Source organism: Laccaria bicolor, genomic scaffold (genome assembly GCF_000143565.1).
Source record: "Laccaria bicolor S238N-H82 LACBIscaffold_8 genomic scaffold, whole genome shotgun sequence".
In the NCBI taxonomy this organism is placed as follows: domain Eukaryota; kingdom Fungi; phylum Basidiomycota; class Agaricomycetes; order Agaricales; family Hydnangiaceae; genus Laccaria; species Laccaria bicolor.
In genome coordinates this window covers 1,320,999-1,337,451 of record NW_001889879.1, presented here as the reverse complement: position 1 = coordinate 1,337,451, position 16,453 = coordinate 1,320,999, and the positions used below count along the sequence as shown (strand labels likewise).

The 16,453-nt window shown below is 49.2% G+C and overlaps 7 protein-coding genes across 7 annotated transcripts; 4 read left to right on the top strand and 3 right to left on the bottom strand.

Annotated features, from left to right (window-relative positions):
- Positions 1–1,351: 1,351 nt before the first annotated feature.
- Positions 1,352–3,830, top strand: LACBIDRAFT_248389 (uncharacterized protein; the record flags this gene model as incomplete). The annotated part of the gene is made up of 15 exons (XM_001879528.1): positions 1,352–1,679; positions 1,745–1,816; positions 1,885–1,955; positions 2,013–2,035; positions 2,100–2,226; positions 2,333–2,567; positions 2,627–2,652; positions 2,761–2,842; positions 2,902–2,959; positions 3,014–3,054; positions 3,114–3,136; positions 3,172–3,295; positions 3,355–3,373; positions 3,422–3,657; positions 3,712–3,830. Coding segments are annotated over 15 exons (1,584 nt in total), but the record flags the coding sequence as incomplete, so codon positions are not given.
- A 1,106-nt stretch (positions 3,831–4,936) lies between these two features.
- Positions 4,937–5,836, top strand: LACBIDRAFT_318295 (uncharacterized protein; the record flags this gene model as incomplete). The annotated part of the gene is made up of 1 exon (XM_001879527.1): positions 4,937–5,836. The coding sequence occupies one exon, from the start codon at positions 4,937–4,939 to the stop codon at positions 5,834–5,836; it is 900 nt and encodes a 299-aa protein (XP_001879562.1).
- Positions 5,837–6,440: 604 nt separating this feature from the next.
- LACBIDRAFT_318294 (uncharacterized protein) lies at positions 6,441–6,642 on the bottom strand (the record flags this gene model as incomplete). The annotated part of the gene is made up of 2 exons (XM_001879290.1): positions 6,441–6,457; positions 6,507–6,642. 2 exons carry the CDS (start codon positions 6,640–6,642, stop codon positions 6,441–6,443), a joined length of 153 nt encoding a protein of 50 aa, XP_001879325.1.
- A 1,871-nt stretch (positions 6,643–8,513) lies between these two features.
- Positions 8,514–9,335, top strand: LACBIDRAFT_293765 (uncharacterized protein). The gene is made up of 4 exons (XM_001879526.1): positions 8,514–8,666; positions 8,724–8,917; positions 8,982–9,045; positions 9,095–9,335. The coding sequence occupies exons 1-4, from the start codon at positions 8,538–8,540 to the stop codon at positions 9,161–9,163; spliced, it is 456 nt and encodes a 151-aa protein (XP_001879561.1). The 5' UTR covers positions 8,514–8,537; the 3' UTR covers positions 9,164–9,335.
- Positions 9,336–10,258: 923 nt separating this feature from the next.
- On the top strand, positions 10,259–11,025 carry LACBIDRAFT_293764 (uncharacterized protein). The gene is made up of 4 exons (XM_001879525.1): positions 10,259–10,420; positions 10,473–10,666; positions 10,728–10,791; positions 10,842–11,025. Exons 1-4 carry the CDS (start codon positions 10,292–10,294, stop codon positions 10,905–10,907), a joined length of 453 nt encoding a protein of 150 aa, XP_001879560.1. The 5' UTR covers positions 10,259–10,291; the 3' UTR covers positions 10,908–11,025.
- A 37-nt stretch (positions 11,026–11,062) lies between these two features.
- Positions 11,063–12,524, bottom strand: LACBIDRAFT_325839 (uncharacterized protein; the record flags this gene model as incomplete). The annotated part of the gene is made up of 8 exons (XM_001879289.1): positions 11,063–11,126; positions 11,214–11,380; positions 11,550–11,629; positions 11,653–11,813; positions 11,848–11,887; positions 11,947–12,212; positions 12,305–12,328; positions 12,397–12,524. The coding sequence occupies 8 exons, from the start codon at positions 12,522–12,524 to the stop codon at positions 11,063–11,065; spliced, it is 930 nt and encodes a 309-aa protein (XP_001879324.1).
- A 1,076-nt stretch (positions 12,525–13,600) lies between these two features.
- Positions 13,601–15,073, bottom strand: LACBIDRAFT_318290 (uncharacterized protein; the record flags this gene model as incomplete). The annotated part of the gene is made up of 2 exons (XM_001879288.1): positions 13,601–14,407; positions 14,474–15,073. 2 exons carry the CDS (start codon positions 15,071–15,073, stop codon positions 13,601–13,603), a joined length of 1,407 nt encoding a protein of 468 aa, XP_001879323.1.
- Positions 15,074–16,453: the final 1,380 nt, after the last annotated feature.

Sequence of the window (16,453 nt, the reverse complement as noted above, 5' to 3'; positions counted from 1 at the left end):
GAGCAATAAAAAAACACTTCTAAATGCCCGCGGGCTCATGCGCCAGGCATTTGAATCCACGAGTCGTCAGTCCGACTCAAACGGACTCGGATAAAATCTGGCACCCACAGCTATTCACACCCAATTGCAACTCAAGAGGCCCTCATCCTTCCTTCCCGCCTATGAACTCAAGTCACTCTGGATAACTTCAAAAATCCGCAAACCCCTCAACCAACAACTTAATCATTCATCACTTATGCATGAACGCCAATCTTTCAGTAAACATGAGATCGAAAGGGATGCAATTTGGGAGGGGCGCGCAGCTGTTGTGAGTAGGAGGCTAAAAGGTGTTCAACGTGGAGGAAGTATGCTTCGACGGAGTGTCGACAAAGGACCTCTTGCGTCGTGCCATGTCAACAGTGCGCCTCGCGGGGATTCGTGTTTAGGTTCTGCAAATTTCGAGACGGTGTCCGGAAAGATTCGGAGAGCTAAGCGGGATAGGAGAGGGGGTCAACCAAGGGTCAACGCAATTTCAACGATTAGCAACGGGGTAAGTGAAGCTTGAACTTGATGATGACTGTCACTTGGTGTGCACATGGCATTCAAAGACTTCCCTCATTTTCCTTGGTTATCGGCAACAACTTGCCCCAGTGAAGTACTTTTACAATTTATTTGTGAGTGGAATAATCAAGAAAACACGCCGAAGGTCAACGTTCAAATTTAGGACATTTACTTACCCTCGCAATCGTCGTGGCATCGCTGACCACGCGCTTGTAGTTGCTCAATGGTTCTTTTTTTCTCACTTCTGGACACCAATGACGTGCAAAATCTACGAACGTGCCATGTCGACTTGTTGCTTCCGAGAAGCACATGCGGGTGTTACATACAAAGGAGACGGACGATATGCTGATAAAGTAAGCCAGTCCCATATATGCGAGATGCTGCCAGCCTGTCCCCTCTGACCTTACGATCTTGGCCGCACTTAGCTGTAGAGCGAAATGCGTTTCCTTCTAGTTTCCGCCGCGTCAGTGCTTCACTTTTCCGTCAGCGTTTCAGCGACTGTAACGGCCCTCTTCAACCGCAACATTGCTTATCATTCTCCTTTTGAGAGAACCCCCGAGGCAAGGATGGGTTCTATACTCTTGTGATTTTCTTCTAACAATAAAACAGCTATCTCACAACACCCTCTCGATTCACAAGAGAAATGTCGATGAATATCTGGCGCGAAGACAGACAACAGACGCAACCAAATTCGACGATGCCCATTACCCTGGCTTCTATACATCTGACTTCAGTAACGTACGTACCATCTCCTCTCTGATTTCGCTCAATACCTCATCCTACACAGAGCCCATTCATTTGGAGCGGTGGCCTGACTTTCACGCACTCAGTAGCAAGTGGAGACCCCTTCGACTCATCCGTCATCCTCTGGACACGTGCCGTGCCCAAATCTCTCGACGGAACGACCTTGCTACCTGATCAAAGCGTCCCCGCGTGTGTCTCTTACAGGGTATATACATTCCCCACGCTCTCAGGTAAACCTGTAAGCTCGGGTGAGGCCTTCACGAGCTACGACGTCGATTGGACGGTCAAGGTAGAGGCTACGGGCCTGAAACCAGACACCAAGTATTTCTTTCAATTCGCAGATTGTGCAAATGTGCAGACGGTTAGCCCAGTCGGGATGACAAGGACTATCGCTAGTCCCCACAGTAAGGACTGGTTCCCTTCGTTCTGTTGCGAATTTCGATTTACTCAATCTTCCCAGCTGCTGCGAAGCATGTTAACGGTGGCGATCCGCTGACCTTTGCTGTATTCTCTTGCTCTCAATATCAGTCTGGTCAGTCTAGGTCATTCCCATCCGTAACTGAAGCTCGACTCACAACTTCGACTTGAACTTTCTGTAAGGTTGGTTCAATGCTTATGGCTTTGCGGCACGCAACACCAGTGCTGATATCTTCGTCCATCTCGGAGACTACGTGAGCCCTTTCATTCTTCTCTTTTTCTCTATCAAATATAAATTGCTGTGGTGGCAGATATACGAATATGTTCAGGGAGGGTACGTACTCTTTTGAAGAACTGGATTTTACACAGCAGTACTTACCATTTCGCGTTGTGGACAGTGCTTCGATTGGTCGCACCGTCCTAGGGCGGGAATTAGCAACTATCCATGATTACCGTCAGAGGTTGAACCAGTACAGGACCGATGCGAGCCTCGTGGCTGCGCATGCCAAAGCTCCTTGGATTACTGTCTGGTGAGCTCCGAATATCAACCAATGAACGTAGCATAGCTGAACATTGTCAGGGCACGTTCCAAATCCCTTTCGCTCTCCAAATGCATTAACATTGAGCACAGGACGACCATGAAGTTGCAGACAACACCTGGAAAGCTGGTTCCGCAAATTCCAACGACTCTGCATCAGGATGCACCTGGTCCCCCTCAGGGGCATGCTTCACAGATAGAAAGTTCGCTGCCATTCGCGCGTACCACGAATGGATGCCCATTCGCCAGGTGGATGCGAGCGATAAATTGAGAATTTGGAGGAATTTTAAGATTGGGAAATTGTTGGATTTGACGATGCTGGATACGCGTGAGTTGACTGATTTATTGTCCCAGATGCATGGGTTGCCGATCTGATGTATGTTATAGGTGTGTATGACAGGGATCTGACGGATGTTTACTATAACACTGGTAAGTTTGCCTGTAAGCCTAACGACGAACACTTTGATCACACTTCATTTCAAAGAACGTAAGCGCTCCATGCTATGTGCTCAACGCCGCAGCAATTGAATCACTGTGATGTAGTCGTCAATAGTATTGCGGCTTTCCCTAACCGTTCCATTATGGGATTGGCACAAGAAAAATGTACACATGCGACTCTGACTACGCAAATGATGTCCAGACTTGACAAACGTCCGTTCTAGGGCTCTATGACACAATATCTCGTTCACAAGAACGGGGCGCTGTCTGGCGCGTGATAGGGTATGTTATAATCAACAGAAAATCTATCTGCGAGCTGGGTTTCACGCCGCATAGTCAACAGATCGTCTTTTCCCAATTAAACTTTGGAGGATCTTGTAAGCTCCAGACATCTTGAGAGGACGTTAGCACGCTCACGCTGATTCCTTTTTTTTAGTCGACTTGGTGAGACCCTCAGCCGTTAATTAATATACGCAATATAACAATTAAATCAGGATGCATGGGACGGCTACCGTGCAAATCGCGGACGTGTTTTGGACCATCTTTACCGGAACAAAATAAAGAACACCGTCATTTTGTCAGGGGACAGCCACGCCAACTGGGTTTCTGACCTCGCTCGTACGGTTATTTCAGCTCTTCATATCATGGGTTTCAATGACAAGAGGCCTAATTCGCAGATCCAAACGACACAGTGACGTAAGTCGCGATTCCCCATTATAGAGAGGGTCTCTGACAATTAAACAGCTACAACCCCAAGACGGGTGCTGGCTCCATTGGTGTCGAATTCGCGGGCACAGCAGTGACCTCCCCGTCCGCTTTTGGCGCATGGATCACACCAGCAGCAGCTAACAACATTTCCCGACAACTCGTAGCCATCAACTCCGATCTTCAGTGGAGCGAAGCATCTTACAGGGGCTTTTTCACGTTGACGATTGATAGCGAGACGTTGAATGCGACATATTATGCGATGAATAATATCAGTGAGAGCGTCCTTTGTGTTTGGCGTCACGTCGTTGATAAGCTGGTGACTGTAGGTTTCGCAAACTTGGACGGTTTCGCAAGCGCCAATTTTGTTGTGAGCAATGGAGAGAATAAACTTTCGAGGCCTGTTGCTGGGGGCGTTGTTAAAGCTAGTGTTTTGAAGGACGTGTAGAAATTCATGTTGTTTAGTTGGCAAAATATTCATTCATTTCGATTCGGATCATGTCGCGGCATATAGTTAGATTATTATTCGATTATACGATGGGTGCAAGTCGGACATCATTGCACGACTTTGTCGAAGTTGAGAAACACAGCATTTCATCTTCAACGATTTAGCGAGAGAGCCAAACTGTTTTTAATTGACAACCAGAACAGTAAAATATCATGTTTTTCTCTTCTAACTTCATCGCGCTTTCTGTAGGTGATCATCAATTTTTAGGTTCATTCAGAAACTACTCTGACAAAATATCGACCACATTTTGTTCAGGCCTTTCCAAATGACGGATCTTTGGAAAGAAGAGATGACAAGTTCGTAAACTCAGGTCTCCATCTGTCTCCATATCCAACCTTGATGAACAACTTCTGTAATGACATTCCCCCCTTAGATGTGAAGCCCTCTCAAATCGACAATCCTTCTCCATTGATCAGCGGTACCAATCTTAATCCAGGGCAGTGATGGAGGGTAAGCTACAGAATGCACGCAGAATAATCCGCTTTCGTTCAGATGCGTAATCTCGAGAGGCCAAGCCTGGGCGTGGATCAGCTTAAGTACACGAGAAAGATCCATCCGCGGGACGATCTCGAGGTATTGCGGACGTGGATTTGCCAAATTTCGGTGCTGGGTAATGGATGATCACTTTCAGGAAAGAAGAATCGAACCATGTCGACGCGGTCCTTGGTTGGTGCGTCGGAATCTCGCTTTACCATTTCAGCTGTCGCCTTAAGCACCGTAGCAGTCTAAGCAGCACGGTGTAAACCACCAAGTTGGGCTTGACCCCCATGGGGAGGCGGGTACATGAGCACCATTCTGCCACTCCTAGTCTAAAAGCGGACGAGTCAGCTGGAAGCTGGAAAAAGCTCATTTGTTTTGTATGCGCGCTTACATTTAATCGGGCGTCAACGCCAGAGTGGGCTCTGAGCATAGCTCGTGAAGAGCATCGAGTTTTTGCATTTTAGGGAGTTTCTGCAGGGGAGCACCAGTGTCAAGGGCTTTCCTGGACCTCTGTGATGAGAGTTTGAGGTTGGTCCTTAGCATGTTGAAGAGGAGGATGTTAATGGATGGTGGCACAACTCCCACAATCCCCAACCAAACAACTTTTTGACCTCGACGTCGTTGTGGTAGACTCGATAGAAGCTATGGACTCTCACCTCACTACGTCACTCTATAACAATGTCTACATCGTACATCCACCCACTCCATCTATCCCACCAAACTACCCCAACGCCATCAGCTACACCCAATCACCAATAATTCCCAACTCGAACCTGTACCTTCTTTCTCCGTCCAACGCTGGCCCCAATTCTCTCCCTGCATCTCCCTATCATAACAATGCCGCCTCCCCCGGGTTCAACCAACAACAACCACCCATCGGCCAAAGCTCCTTCTGGCCTGCCTCGCCTTCCTACCACCCACTCCCACTCTACCCCTCCATCCCATCTCCTCCCTTCCAAATCCATCGACACCTAGACGGCGAATACCCTCTCATCTTCGACCTATCCCTACCCACATCCTCGCCAATGGTGTGTGTGGGCCCAAACCACGCCATCATGCTCTCCGATGAAGTCCTCAACCAACCCGCCACTGACCCGCCCATCACGCATCTACAAATCATATGCGACCGCATCCCGCAATGGCCCATCCACCTAGGTCAAGGATACAACGCCCTAAGCCCAAACCTCGGCTCTCTGCCCCCTATTAGGGTGGGCGATATCCTGGGGGCGATATGGCAGAACTTGCATGTGCAGGTCTCGCTTGAAGATTGGGTCAAGTTGAATATTGCGGAGGGGACGGAGGTGGCGAGGGCATATACGACGAGGTGTAGGAATGCTGCGAGTTGCGGGATGATGGTTGACGCGGAGGGGGTGAAGAGGGTTGATTTTTTGTTGAAGGAGATTTGGTTTAAGGAGTTGGTGAGGATTGGGGAGTCGTATGACCAGATGCTGTTGGTTGTTGCCTAGATAGAGGTTTGACAGGAACGTTGGCCTTGATTCGAAGTGTTATCTTTATGACATATAGCTTGCTGTCCTAATTGTTTTTTGACGACCTGTAAAAGGACCTTCGGTAAATATAGATGGATTGTACTAGTAAAGGATTACGAGTATGCCCGTAGACCCCGTATGCTGCAGCTCGAGCAGGTCGCTTTAGTTGGCACCATTCTCCCGAGGGACCCGCATAGCAATAGAATTAATCTTACGCTGATGAATCCCGCGCCTTTCATGGACGCTAAAAAATGCCCTCATCCCGACTGTGGAGGGGGAAGAGAAACGTGGTAGGACGCTCATGTCGCCATTAACCAGTGAGATCAGAATTCTGTGGCCCATGAGAGGGGCAGGTGGCAGTGAAACATCTGAAATTGTAGGTGACTCTTGGGTGACTCAAATGAGGGAGTCGCACTGCGAATTCGATAAGAGGGCGGACGCCCGGGCGGTAGAGGACCACGTGGAGTGACTGGTACTGCTAACTTTGTGGAGGTGGTACGGCGGGACGTTTATGGGGCAGAGAGGGCCCGTCGGTGAGTCCCCTTGAAGGGAGGTGGTGGCGTGTTGTTATATGCCATTGATCCTAGAACTGACGGAGTGCTAAACATCAGTCTGAGAGTGAGAACAAAAATTGTAAGTCCTTGCTTACCTACTGGTTTCATGAACAAGAGAACCAGAGGTGCAGAGTAAGACCTTTGCATCGTTTGAGTGATCTTCTTGACAACCAATTGACAAAAATGGTCCCAAGGTTTCTTCAGTGCAACCTTTATAAAGGGAAGCGGCATCAAGCGCGTCGCACGGAAATCCAACACAACCACAGTAATCGGCCCTCCTGCGTTGTAGTACGCTTCGTGTCGTGTTGAAATCGGAAGGACAGAGGCACACGTGGGCGCGTCTGTCAGATTACGTAAACGGACACGACACCAGCTCAAAACTGCAAAGCTGAAGGGTTTCGTTGGTTTGAACAGAAATACGGAATCAAACTTGCTGACCATCATCGACAAAATAGTAACATTCCCTTGCGCCTGAATACCCTAGTACGGGAAGCTGGTATCGCTATAGGGTGTTGCTTCGCTCCACGACGACATGAATCTAGTGTCAGTGACTTTCTGGTCATCACACAGATGCAGCGCGGGGAGTGGATAAACGACGGGCCGGATAATTATGAGGAAGTTTATCAAGAAGATTTGAAATGTCATTCATCTGCGATTGAAGACGAAGCGAAACAGCGGTTGGAAAATGAGATGGGTTTGTGGGCACCCTTGTACGGTTTGCTGACTCCTCTCTCTGTAGGCATCAAGACATCTGGGTTCAAAAGCTATTTTACTTAATGGTCACACGGAGAAATGCTCGCCCAAACCGATGGGAAGCATAGGTGGAGCTTATGGATTTCATCAGGACGGAGATTCTGGTTGGTGGAGATCGAGGCGCAAACAGGGAGTGCATGACGATGGACGGAAGGGACAAGAATGTGAGAGGAGGCCGTTATGTTGACCGTGACGGACAAGGTTATACCATACAGATATCTTGCTTACTATCAAAAAGAAATAGAGGACTGAGCAGGCAATTTCCGAGGACGGGGAGCTGGCGAGCTGACATCGGTCGAGTCGTATACGCGGACAAATAACAACCCTCATGCTCATGAAGACGTTTCGCTTGTGCCGTTGCACCTCTTTGGTTGGATCGTCCATGCGAGCCGTTTTGCGCGCTCATCTTTTTCCACCCTCCATGTCCACTCCGTTGGCATTGCGGCGGTAGTGTCCGATGCCGTAGCTGGTCCGTTTACGTCACAATCTGCTTTCCACCAAAGCTCTTCGACACAGGTGCAGAACTCTAATCGCAGGTGCTCGGGTGATCTGATCACAAGGTTGATGATATATCAAGTCCAACGGATGAGGCAATTTGGTTCTTCTCGTACTCGCCCTAGCTCCACAATATTCAGTCCACCTTCCTCCTCTTCAGCACAACCATCTGCTCTCTTCTCCAATCTAGGCATGAACAGTGGTGGCCAGCGCGAGGACACCTTCGACCTTTGATTTCCCATCGCAATCATAGTCCTCTCTCCTCTTCGCATCTGTCCTCAGCTGTTCGGATCCACTTTTTTGGGCGGGTTCTTGATGATATCAGCGACATCATGCCTTCTCTGAGGAGTCCTATCTGCCACTGGGACCTTCGTTAGAGCCCTTTTCGGCGCTTACAGCATTATAAGTACGTTAACGCAATTCCACGACGTCGCAAATCGGCACCAATATCCTAAGGATGGGATGGCGTGATGGACATCCACTGGCAGTGTCTCATGACTCGGGCGAAGGTTGATAAGTACCCGTGAATCATTCTGCACTTCAGTTCATAACAAACTTGTATAGTAATTCAATCGGGTGTTCTATCCGATTCTTCGCTCTCAGAATTGCGACATCATACGCCTTGCAAACGACACTCGACTCCGAGGTTGACCAACTTTCTTACAGTATGCTTATCATTCAAGAATACACTTTGAACCCCAGATCCACTTGCAACATTTCTCTGATATGGCTTTCTAAACATATGAGTTACGAGGGAGGCATCCTTTTCGGATTTCCCACAACCTAACTCGATTGAGGGTAAGTATTGACCAAAGGTATATATAGTGTCAGAGTTTCCCCATGATTCTCCGTCCACTGCAGACGCCTTTTCAACAACAATGTCTATCCCTGCTGGCGTCTATCGTATTGCTCGCTGGGGGTCCCACGAACATGGTCAGGTTTTGACCCTCAAGGATGACCGCATCACCGTCCTTCCTCCTGGTGGGGCGCCTGAAAGGGCTCAGGAGGTGATTGTAGTTTTTTGACAAGCCCGTGGTCTGCCACTAACCAATGTTTATCCACAGTGGCGAGTCGAGACTGTAGGGGGCGGCGGAGTCGCCATCCAGATCCCCGCCAACATCTTTCCTTCCCGCTCCCTTTCTTATGAAGGGGAGGCAGAGAAGGGAAAGAGGATCATACCTGGGCCCCTTAATGACTTTCCGACTCGCAAATGGCTCATTGAACGTGCACCGCAGTTGCCATTGCCTGTACCTTACTTGTCAGTTCGCCACCCCGATGCTTCGATTCACTCATCATTAACCTTTTCGTTCATGAACTGGCAGTATTCGAGTCCCTGACAAAGATCTCATCATTGTTGTCTCCCCCGCTGATATTTTTCCACCTGAGGTATGCTATTCCCATTCTACCCTAGCTGCTTGGTCTGATTCTTCTGTAGCTCATACTCGGGGCTTCTAACCTCAGTCTTCAGAACGCGTGGACGTTCGAGCTCGTCCGTCATGAGTAAAGCGAATCAAGTTTTCTATTCAGCTTTCAAGTGCCAGTGGGCTCGGGTACTAGTAAATTGGAATCGTCATGGATAAATGTTTGGAATGTACAAATACTTACGAATCCTTTTTATACCACATTGAGTCGAGTAGCGAAAAGTGAACGCAAACTTCCAACAGTGCACCAGACAATGATCACAGTGCGGCGTCGATTCGTTCAGATTTTTACAACTTCTAGCACAGCCACACGGCACTAACCTCAATAGCGTTGCGTCGCGCTCTGCGTAGTACTCAGGCGACAACTCCTCTATAGAACTTATTTCGCATGCCCCGCCAGTACTGTCCCAAAATTCGGTTTCCTATCGACGAGACACGTGCGCGTAGTGATCAACAGGTCCAAGGTTCAGTAACTCTGAGTGAGTAATACTTCCTTTTGGCATCGTGCGGGAGGCTGAATGGCAAAGGGATTTGACCCGACTTGACCTTCTGTGCAACGTCCATTGTCCAAAAAGGCACCTTCCGCTCCAAGTTGTCCACGCTTGGCCCTAAAAGGATGTCCCATATTCAAAATGCTCTGTTGGTGGCCTGGAATGCTTAATGCGCAGTCCGGTGACGGGAAAACTAGGTAAATTTTGGTCTCTTTCGCAAGCAATTCGCTCATTGATTTGGTTTTAAGTGGAAGTGAGACCCGTGAACCAACTCCGCTCAACATGAGCTTTGGTTTGGGGTACGAAATAAAATTGAACGTGTGCAGTGCGCCACTACTAGAATAACTATTGCCCAGCTGACCTCTCGTTATCAGGTGGGATTCGATGACAGCTCTAAGGATCGCGCGATATGCCTCGCACACAGCACTGAATTGCTCAATCTGCTTCTTATCTTAGCAGTGTTTCCACTCTAGATCCATGGCCAAGGTGATGCGCGTGAACGTTCTCTGTACTGATTTTTCTGATATCATTCTCTAATCATTAGAGCTGTCGAGGTTGACTTCATTCCTACGATCTGGGAGTATCAAATCGGGACTTTCCAGGGCATGAACCAACCAGTCAGCGACAAACACCGGTACGAGCTGTGGAATGCAGTATATATAGAGTGGCCATCTCTGACGATTCTTCACCCACTTCGAACGCCTTTCAAACACGAACACAATGTCTCTTCCTCCCGGCACCTATCGTATCACCCAGTGGGGGTCCCATGCTCAGTCTCAGGTCTTGACCGTTGAAAACGGACTCGTCACCATCCTTGCTCCTGGTGCAGCGCCTGAAAAGAACCAGGAGGTAAGCCTCTCACTAACACCGCTCATGCATCCGTCACTTACGCTGCTTACAGTGGCGAGTTGAGGTTCTAGAGGATGGAAAAGTCGCCATCCAGAACCCTGCTAACCGCTTTCCTTCTAGTTCCCTTTCCTATGAAGGGGAAGCGGAGAGGGGCAAGAGGATCATTCCAGGGCCCGTTTCTGACTTTCCAACTCGTTTCTGGCGCGTTGAACCTGCACCGCAGCGGCCGTTGCCTGTACCTTACTTGTCAGTGTGCATTGTGCAACCGTTCTACCCTACTGATTGAATTGACCTTCGAAACTGACAGTATTCGAGCTCTTGACAAAGATCTCATTCTCGCAGTTTCCCCCATCCTGATTTTTCCACCCATAGTATGCTATTCCTACATATCTCTAACCGCATGAGTCTGATCTGCTTTCAGCTCGCACTTGAGCCCCCTAACCTCGATCTGAGGAATGCATGGGCGTTCGAACGCATCCGCGATTAAAGTGGTTTTTCGGTTGGGGAGGGGGTTAGGTTTCGACGCGTAGTAGCTTGAAGTCATCTCTCGCTTGTACCGACATTTCTGGATCCCTAACAAATCAAGACAAATGTATTTCGGCCCCGCACTCAAATGGAGTTTCAAACAATCAACGCATCTCACTATGGGTGTGCGCTTGCAGCAGTGAAGTCGACAACTCCGCGTAGCTTGGCCTTCTCTGTCCAACTGCCAATGACTCCGCATGCTCACACTCGTTTCGACTACTGAATCAATATGGGACATCAACTCCGCCGTCTCCTTCCGAAAACATACCTGGTCCACAGCCTAAGCGCTTTGAAAACCTTCAACACCTGAACATATGTAAATTGCTGTTGGATGATGATAATGTGTTGCGGGTTGAGGGTAGAGTCTTTCCGCCGTGGAAGTTTTGAGTATCTTAGGATGGAGTTTGCAGCACAGAAGGATGGAATTCCGGAGAGCTGGACGGATTCCGTGCAGTTCTTGTCGTGGGAGATTGAAGAGTGGATGAAAGGGATAGGTTATGATTATTCTGATTTACCGCGGTGATGCCCATGTAAATTATAGGGCTGATCACTCAAGAGTCAATGATAACGTTGCAAACAATTGCATAGGATCTTGAGTACCTACAGCGGGAGAAGGGACATGGGTAGATTCAGGAATTTCCAATGTTAAGAAAGTATTTTCGAGACTAGTCTCTCGTAGACAGACTTCGATATATGTGAAGTCGTACCTCGGTTCACGATATATCGAGACCTCCTTCGCAGAGTTCCTTCAGGGAAAAGTCCACCAAATCCTTTGCCCAAACGATCATCGCCATATGAACCGCCCCCTCGGGACAGCAACTTGGACCGAGGCACGTAGAATAGCAACAAGCGCCAACCATAAAGGTACCTGTGTAAGTTACGTGCCAGTAGGGTACACCAACAGTGTGTCATTCACCCTACGACTGACGCCCGATGGGAGTGCTGAACAGCAACGAAAATCAGTCCGAGGGTGAGAACAGAAATTGAAAAGTCTTGCTTACCAACTGGTCCAAAGCCGTACTGAATAAGAGGACCAGAGGCGGAGAGTAAGGCCAGTGCGTCATCCGACGGAGTATACGTGACCTTCATGGCAACCATTTGGGAAAAGATGTCCCAAGATTTCCTCAGTGCGACCTCGATGAAGGGTTGCGGCATGAAGCACGTCGCCGTGAAATCCAACGTAACCACTATTAATTGGCCATCCTCTGTAGTACGCTTCCTGAAGTTACCCTTGTTGAAATCGGAAGGACAAAGGAATCGACGGTGGCTGGATATATCGCCACGAAAATCGATGTGCAGGAGTTTAAAGATCTACCAACATAATTCGCCATGACACGTCGGCAAACACAAAACACTTACTTTATGAATATGATCATAAAAATCCTGATCGGATTTGTATTCGGCGTTAGGAAGCCAGTTGGGAAAGAAGGAGTGCACAATAGATCTCGTACCCCCACCAACGTGTCCGAGCGTTGTCTCTGCCATCTGGTGGTGCTTCGAGGCTAATCAACGTCTGGACAGCTTTCGCAGCCAGCTCGACGTCTTTCGAGTTGCAATCTACACCCTCGATGTATTCCATGGCGATTTACCCGATCGATTTTGGCTTGAAGGCATGGAACACGCGAGGGGCTTGTACGTCTGCGTCGCGGTCCCGGTCCCGGAGAGCCTTCGCGGCCCAACTTTCATGCGTGCGCGCCTCGTCTATGCTGACACAGTGGGGCCATATTTGATCCAGGCGATGACCTGCGTAGTGGAAGGATCGACGATGGTGGTTCTGTGGATGTCGAAGCCGAGATTTAAGCAGTGGGCTATGACGGCCTCGTCGGAGGGCATACGACGGTTGTATAGAAATCCGTATGGTGACTCGGAACACGACTCCATGGCAACTGGGAGGGAGAATTAAGCCATGAAGGACAAGGTGAAATGTTGAGAACATTACGACGTACTTACTTGAAAGACCAGCCGGAAGATTAGTTCGACGATGATGACTCGAGCACAGAGATTACAGAAGGGATCCAGCACTGGCAACGCGACGTTCGAGTCAGGAGGCCAAGACGTCGGCTGCTACTTATTACAAGCCCTAGAATTCCCCTTAGCTTGCCAGGAATCCATCGTGGCATGGACTTGATACTCAACATCTTCGCGCGGCATGGCCCAAACTGTCCGTGTGAGGGGAAAATGAGAGTCATATTAGCGAAACGTTTACTTTTTATTTGCGACTCGGACACCTTGGCTTGTTTCAAATTTATCGACACACGAGCATGCAAAAACCGCCCACAAACCTGATTTCGAAGCTTCAACTCGCCCTTCGAACTTGTTTCACCACAATACAATCATCGCATCGCATCACAAAACGTGTCAAAGTTACGCCAGTTGAAAACCAAAAGACCCAAATAATACACGATATACACTAAGTAGGTAGGTAGTTCATTAACGCTTGGAAGGGAAGGCGGAGGGGGGTATGTACAGTACAGGTATATGGGGATGGGGTATTTGTGTTACACAGAAGAAAAAAAAAGAAGAAAAAAAAAGTACATCCTGGGACGGGTTTTGGAAAAATGTACATCATCAGAGTCAGAGAGTCACCAGAGGAAATGAACCACGAGGTCTAGGCAACGCATCACCGTGAGCGAACATAAGGGCCCACCAGCTAGTCTACTGAAGCTGACACCGTGGCGACCGAGGCGGCGGCGTCCCGCTCACGAACGACTCCCAAGACGTAGACGCCGTGAGGCGGCCTGCCGCGCTTAGGCTTCCGTGCGGGTTCGAATTTGACGAGTTCGAGTTCGAGGATGATGGGGAGGGGGAGTGCGACGACGACGACGATGATGAAGAAGAGGAAGAGGAGGAGGAAGAAGAAGGTGAGGCCAACACCGGACGAGACCACTGTTGTTCTCTCCCCTGATACTGATGGATCCTCGACCCACACGCCGGCCTAGAATCGCTCGGCGTAGTAGGCGCCGAAGTATACCCCGACCCCGAGCGTGACGTGCTCGTACCCATGGTGGGGTTGTACTCCGAAGGGGAGTCGCACCCTAACCCCAACGGTAAATTACACGCCACACCAGCAGCGGGGGAACCCAAACCCGTGTTTATCATGTTCAACGCACCCAAATTTAGGGGCGAGGTCTGAAGCGGCGGTATCGTCTGCGCACGCGTCCTCACGATCGCCGTCCCATTCCTTATAAGCTCGCTTAGCCTAGCATGTTTCCTTGCTTGAGTGAAAAATATCCCCGTTCCCAATACTTGGGCACCCGTAGAAGAATCCCCCAACACGATGCGTTCCAAACTGGGGTTGGAGGAAACGCACAGGATGGCTTGGTTCCATAAACTAGGGAGGTGCGTTGAGAAGGTATGTAAGCGAGGGAGGGTGCTTAGTGTTTTTGTTAAGAGGGATATGGGCCCTGGACCGGATGTGGAGTGGGTGTCGTCTGAGATTCGGAATGCTAGTTCGACGTGTTCCTATACACCCCCCATAGCCAGTCAGTTTTGAAGAGAGAAGAGAGAAATCGGAAGGCTGAAGCGTACCAAAGTATCGTTCCCCTCCAAGGCCTCGGCAAGGTGTGTGAGTATGTACTTCGGCCTATGCTTCGTCAAATACACATTCGCAGATTTTCGTAACACGAGGTGGGTGATGCTCCCTCTTCGAAGAACGCTGCACAAATGACGTGTGAACTCTTCCGCGTCCAGGTCCCTATACCCAAACGATACCACCAAATTGGAAGAACACGCATCGACGGACATCTCGAGGTATCGCAGCGCCGTGCATAGACTTAACAGCTCCCCCGCCTCCGTAGATATCGTCCCGGGGGCCAAGATCACCTCGCGGGTGTGGGATACCAGTGTCGGGTTCGCTCGTAAGAGACGTTGGAGTTGAGGGATGGAGGAGATGTGGAGGGTGTGGTAGAATAGGGGTGTACAGATTCGGAGGAAGGTTTTGCACACTAGTAGAGGGGCGAGTCGGGTGCGTGTGGGTGAGGAAGAGGATGAGGAGGAAATGGGCGAGGGGGAGGAGCGGTGGTGCCATTGTGGGCGGGGTGTGGGTGTGGTGGGTGGGAGGGGTAAGAGGACGCATGGGGCGAGGATGCGTTCGAGGAGTTCTTCGGGGAAGGAGGAGAGTGTGGTCATAGTTGTGATGAGGAGGTGCCCGACCAGCAAGCTAACGGAGAGAGGAGGGGAGAGGAGGGGCAAGGTGGTCGTTTCAGATTTATAAAGTATAAATATACGCTGTGCTTCGTAGCAACGAGGACTGGGTCGATCGAGCACGATAACGGCAAGCTTAACCTTTGCGTCTCTAGGCTGCGGCCATCCAACACCGCAACACATTTACTTTTATGTATGTATACGACAGCAGCGGCTGACAGCTCGCAGGCGCAACAAACACTCCTCCGTTTCGGACTGTTTTCTTTCAATGTTATCTAGGCACTGTTACCTAGGCACATTCTCCATTATAGACAACTTGGCCCAAAACATCGGAGTGTTCAGTCACAAAACGGTGAGAAATTACCCAAAGCTCTTGTTGTTTCCCTCTTTTGTGGGGTATGTACAGCTCCCAGTACAGGATGGAGATAACGCGCGACTCGGACAGAAGATATCACAGCAGTTGCAAAATCAGCCGAGGCCGAAGTAATTCTGATCATGATCAATCACAGTGACTCGGTCTTTTTCTTTTTCATGTTTTTTTTTCTTCTTCTTTCTGATCATGACATGCAGGCTCTAATTCCTAAACATATCAAAAATCGAACTCTAAGCACACAGGGTGGTGAATAGCCCTTTTGCTCAAATTGTTTAGGCCTCATCACCATCATCAATGGGCGCAGAAAGACCGCCAGCTACTTTTGTCTCAGAATCACCACGAAAAAGGCCGCAATTGCTCACGGTGGGCTTAACCTAAGCATCTTTGGGCGTCTTCTATGTCTGGGAGGCTATCCGGTAAATTTTGGCAACATTTTCATCTTTGCGAGAGGCTGTCTGTCGGTAACACAAAGCCAACATGCATATGTATCGGTACCTTGGGCCCGCTACTTGGATGAGTGCAAGCAATCTGAATCCACCCATCCTTCAAGCTAATTCAGACCACTCCAAATTTACCACCCTCCTCCGATCACGCAGTCTCGGAGTCGTCTGGCAGGGTTCATGCATCCTGATCAGTGCAGCGCCGTCTAGTACTTGCACGTAACGTTTCGACCCCGGGGATCAAGTTCACGTTTCGACGAAGCTCTTCAAGCTGTTTCCCTCTTTTGTAGGGTTCAGGAATCAAGTAAATTTAGGAGGGAGATAACGAGCGCGACTCGGACAGAAGGTGGAAGAACCGGTCAGTTGCAAGATCGCAGAAGATTCTAATTCTGATCATGATCAATCACAATGATCATGACTTCTTTTCTTTTTCTTTTCAAGTTTTTTTCTTCTTTCTGATCATGACATGCAGGCTCTAATTCCTAAATACCAAAAATCGAACTCCAAGTACACAGGGTGGCGAATAGTCCTTTTGCTCAAATTTGTTTAGGC

Coding starts and splice junctions, on each gene's coding strand:
- LACBIDRAFT_293764 (XM_001879525.1), top strand. CDS start 10,292: ATGTCTCTTCCTCCCGGCACCTATCGTATCACCCAGTGGGGGTCCCAT. Junction 10,421..10,472: donor CGCCTGAAAAGAACCAGGAG/GTAAGCCTCTCA, acceptor CGCTGCTTACAG/TGGCGAGTTGAGGTTCTAGA. Junction 10,792..10,841: donor TCCTGATTTTTCCACCCATA/GTATGCTATTCC, acceptor ATCTGCTTTCAG/CTCGCACTTGAGCCCCCTAA.
- LACBIDRAFT_293765 (XM_001879526.1), top strand. CDS start 8,538: ATGTCTATCCCTGCTGGCGTCTATCGTATTGCTCGCTGGGGGTCCCAC. Junction 8,667..8,723: donor CGCCTGAAAGGGCTCAGGAG/GTGATTGTAGTT, acceptor GTTTATCCACAG/TGGCGAGTCGAGACTGTAGG. Junction 9,046..9,094: donor CTGATATTTTTCCACCTGAG/GTATGCTATTCC, acceptor ATTCTTCTGTAG/CTCATACTCGGGGCTTCTAA.